Source organism: Ceratosolen solmsi, unplaced genomic scaffold, assembly GCF_000503995.2.
Source record: "Ceratosolen solmsi marchali unplaced genomic scaffold, CerSol_1.0 scaffold16, whole genome shotgun sequence".
Classification (NCBI taxonomy): Eukaryota; Metazoa; Arthropoda; class Insecta; order Hymenoptera; family Agaonidae; genus Ceratosolen; species Ceratosolen solmsi.
In genome coordinates this window covers 557,922-562,192 of record NW_011948451.1, presented here as the reverse complement: position 1 = coordinate 562,192, position 4,271 = coordinate 557,922, and the positions used below count along the sequence as shown (strand labels likewise).

Here is a 4,271-nt window from a genome sequence, read left to right as displayed (position 1 = left end):
AACGGTAATTATAAAATTTTAAAAACTTCGTTCGAAAAATTAATTTTAATAGTAAAACAATTGAACGATATAATCGAAAATTATAAACAAAATATTCCACTTTATATATATATATATATATATATATGCATATATATAAACATACGTATTGAAATAAAAAGTAAATATTGATAACAATTCATTGATTATTTTACAATTATAATATTTCCCCATCTTTGATTTTTTTCTTTTTACATGCAAAATCTTTGACAGATGAAGCGATTAGCAAAGTCTTTTATTATCGAAAGTAGGAAAAAACCTATTTGCCACAATAAATTAACATTAATTTATAATTATGATTTACTTCTTTATAAAATGATGTGATGATAGATTTGAAGCTTATAAATCCACACAAACGACTTTACTCTTCGTAACATTTGACATCAATTAGTAGAGATGAATAAATTCAAAGAACAATTTTTGTTTGAAAAGGTGTATTAAAACAACAATTAAAAAAACATTTTTCTTTAATTTTTTTTTCATTTTTTTTTGTTTTTTTTTTTGTTTTGTTTAATAAACTATCATAAAATACTCGATTAAATCTGTTTTTCGAATCAATCCATCTCTCATAAATAAGTATAATAAATTATTTTAAGACTAAACATTGATGGGAGTCGAAAGTTTGAATTATGATTGTCACAACATAAAGTCAACTATAAGATTTTGTACTTTGTGGGATTAGAGGAAAAAGTAATAGAGTAATTAATCTTACAATAGTCATTTAATAGTTATATAAATAATATCAAAAATTAACATCTAAAATAATCGACAAAATTAAAAGGAATTTCTTCGAGTGTTACGAAATATTGTCGAAGGCCCTAAACGAAAATTAATAACAATAAGTAAACGATGCACCGAATATTCATGAATACAAAAGGCTATTATAAGACCGAATATATAAGTCTATGATTAAAGTCGGAAAAGTTTATAAGAAATCTAAAATAATAAAAGATTGCTAAAAATGACTTCATTTGGTGATGTGAACGACATCTCTTAGGATCATTTGTTATTTATTAAGATGAAGAAGTTTGTTAACGAGTCATTTTTCTTATAATATTTATATAAAAATATCATTTAAGTCAATTTGATATTGACTTTTTTTTTTTTTTTTTTTTTTTTTTTTTTTTTTTTTTTTTTTTTTTTTTATAAACCGAAGTAAGTGAAAAATCAACTTTTCACTTTTCACTCGGTAAATTCAGCAAAATAAGAATATAATTCTGAAACGTATTTTGCGTTCTTATAATATTCGTTAAATTACGCGAATATTTTAATTATATTACGAAGTGTTACGATATCACGCTAGATTTAAAATTTAAAAGATATTTTAGATAAATTATTATTGAAGCTGTTATCCGATTAAACCAAATGCATCAGTAATTGACTGACACATAAAATCAAGATGGGTATTTTATGTATGCAATTAATTTTAAGCAATCGAACATTAAATAAATATAAACAGGCAAGTTATAAAATTAGAAATTTTATTTATTAACAAATCAAATACTACATGAATAAAAAGTGGTTGAAAAAATAAATATGGCATGTAACGGTTTTAAACATTATTAATAAAATAATTATAATGGTACTACTTTTATATACATACTACTCTTCTGGCATTATATAGAATAAGTGAAAAAGTAATCATGATTGAGAAGATTAAAAAAAAAAAAAGTTTATAAGTCAAACAAGTAGTATCACACAGTTTTAAAACATTGATTCTTTTACTAAATTAGTAATATGATTTATTAGAAAACGTTAACAATATTGAAAAAAATATATTTTTTAAAAAGTTAAAATATACATATGCACATACAAATATATATATATATATTACACAGAAGAAAAAAAAAATTTTTTTTTTACGTTGTGCGATACTTTTTGAAGCTTGAATAGACTTACGCAACATATTTACAACTTCTCAACGTTACCAGTCAAATTTTACACTTTTATTTTCCAAAGTTTTCACGTCGAGATAGATTTTCTATGATTAGATCTACTAACTTTATAAAAATGTGAAGTAAATAAAGCTATGATGATTTAAGGTTACATAACATCATTTTATAAAACGCATTATTATCAGTCAATTACTGCGACATTACTCGCCGTATAATTAATCCTTTTACTGGCCTCGATAACTGAGGACAATGAATCGATTTGTTAATTTATTTACAGCGAAATATTATATACGAACGAAGTATAAAAAAAATAAATATATCTTATATAAGAAACAAGTCTATTTACAAAATATCATATTTTATTCTATCACACGATCACGGTTACAAAAAAAAAAAAAAAAAAAAAAAAAAAAAAAAAAAAAAAAACACAAAAGTGATACAGAAAAAAATATAAGTGCACCATAACGTTTTAGGCCATTTATACCGATATCTTTTTTTTTTCTTTTATTTTTTCTATTTTAGGAGTAAAATTTCGGGGACGAACCGTAGCTCGTGGGTACGAATTTCTTCGGAAGTCCCTCGACGGCTTCACCCGAATCTGTTTTAACTTCGACGGCTTCGTAAAATCGGTCCGGCTTGAACATACAAATAAAAACTCGATTAAAAATCTAAATAAACTAACTCCGCGAATTCAAGAAAGGAAGATATCAACGGGGAGTAAAAGTATCATTTAATTCTGTTTGTTTGTTTTCTTTCTTTCTTTCTTTCTTTCTCTCTCTCTCTCTCTCTCGTTGCATCTCCCTACCTTTCGAGAATAAAATTTTGTTGTATATTTTAGAGTAGCAAAATCATACATCATTTTTACTTATATAAGAGTATTTTAAAATAAATAGTTCCATTATCAAATGAGCAATACTACTTTTTATCAGCTAGAATTATCATTACTAGGGTTTCAAAAGTAATTAAATAAAAAAAAAACAAAAAAACAAAAAAAAAGTAAAACAAAAAAAAAACAAAAAAAATAATATTTACATCATATTTTAAAAGTATATAAAGCTTTTATATGTATTTAAATAATTTATAATTTACGTAAGATAAATTTATATAAAAATTAAGTTAATTAATATTAAAAATTTCCTTACAAAAACTCATTTCACACGCACAAGAGAATAGTTTATATTAAACTGTAATTATTCATTAAATTGTATCACTCATTCGATAAAGGCTTTGATTTATCAAATGGTCTTAAAATAAAAAATTCATTGTATGACAATTACAAGAAAAACTGGACAGCGTGCGGGAAGAGCAAAGTATACGAAAGATTAAAAATAAATAACGAAAAAAGCGGTATTCTACGTTTTTGATGCACAAAAAATACAAGGCAAAAGTATATTTACGTTTCTATGCACAATCAATGTAAAGTACGATTAAGGCCTACGACAATAAGTTTTCAGATTTCAAGAGATCATGCAGGAAAACGATATCTTAAAATCTTGAAGAAAATCAATTTTTTTTATTTTAAGTACTACATTTATACGTATAGCAAGATAAAGATTACTACTTAAAGAAAAATCGACGTGCAGGCACTACTGAGTAATTAGCATTAGAAAAGTTTAGGCTCGCTTATTTTTGTTCATTTCATTGTTCAGCTTCCATAAACGTAATCTACTATCATCTGTAATTTTCACCTAAAGCATTATCAAACTAAATTACAAATTTTTTTTTTACAAAATTTTTTATATTATTATCACATTTTTTATAACATGAATATTATAGTGTCGCAGTCATAAACAAAAATCTACTTTATTATTATTATTATCTTTTTATAACCGATGATTACGAACAAACTTATAGTTTTTCAGCAAACACTTCAAAATACGTAAACTGACAAATCACGTTTCACGCAAATTGATTATGTCGTTAAATTTTAGTTTCTCTTTACTTTGTCTTTACAAAATTTATAAAACTAAATAACTAACTTCCACGTCCAGCTTTTAAGACTAAAATTATTTATGTACAAACTAAAAATTATGTATAAAAGGATACTTAAGAACGTACACATACATTCATACATACGAAACTCATACGTTAAAAAAAATTTGAAGTCTTCTCTTATAGAAAACACTTTATTTATTATAAACAATATAAAGTAAAAACTTTCATATATTCTCATTGAAGCTAGAGAAAAATGGATTGTGAAAAGAGTGTGTGCGTGCGTGTGTACGGTGCGATGTGTATGTGTATACGTGTGTCTGCGCGCGCGCGCGCGCGCGTATATATATATGTGTGTGTGTGTGTGTGTGTGTGTGTGTGTATATATATATATATACATATATA

The 4,271-nt window shown here is 24.7% G+C and overlaps 1 protein-coding gene across 1 annotated transcript in view; it reads right to left on the bottom strand.

Annotated features, from left to right (window-relative positions):
* Positions 1-2,452: 2,452 nt before the first annotated feature.
* Positions 2,453-4,271, bottom strand: part of LOC105366594 (cyclin-T) — a 14,850-nt gene continuing 13,031 nt past the window's right edge. The window contains exon 10 of the mRNA XM_011505092.1: positions 2,453-2,569. Coding sequence (XP_011503394.1) covers positions 2,453-2,569 — 117 coding nt within the window. The remainder of the gene's footprint in view (positions 2,570-4,271) is intronic.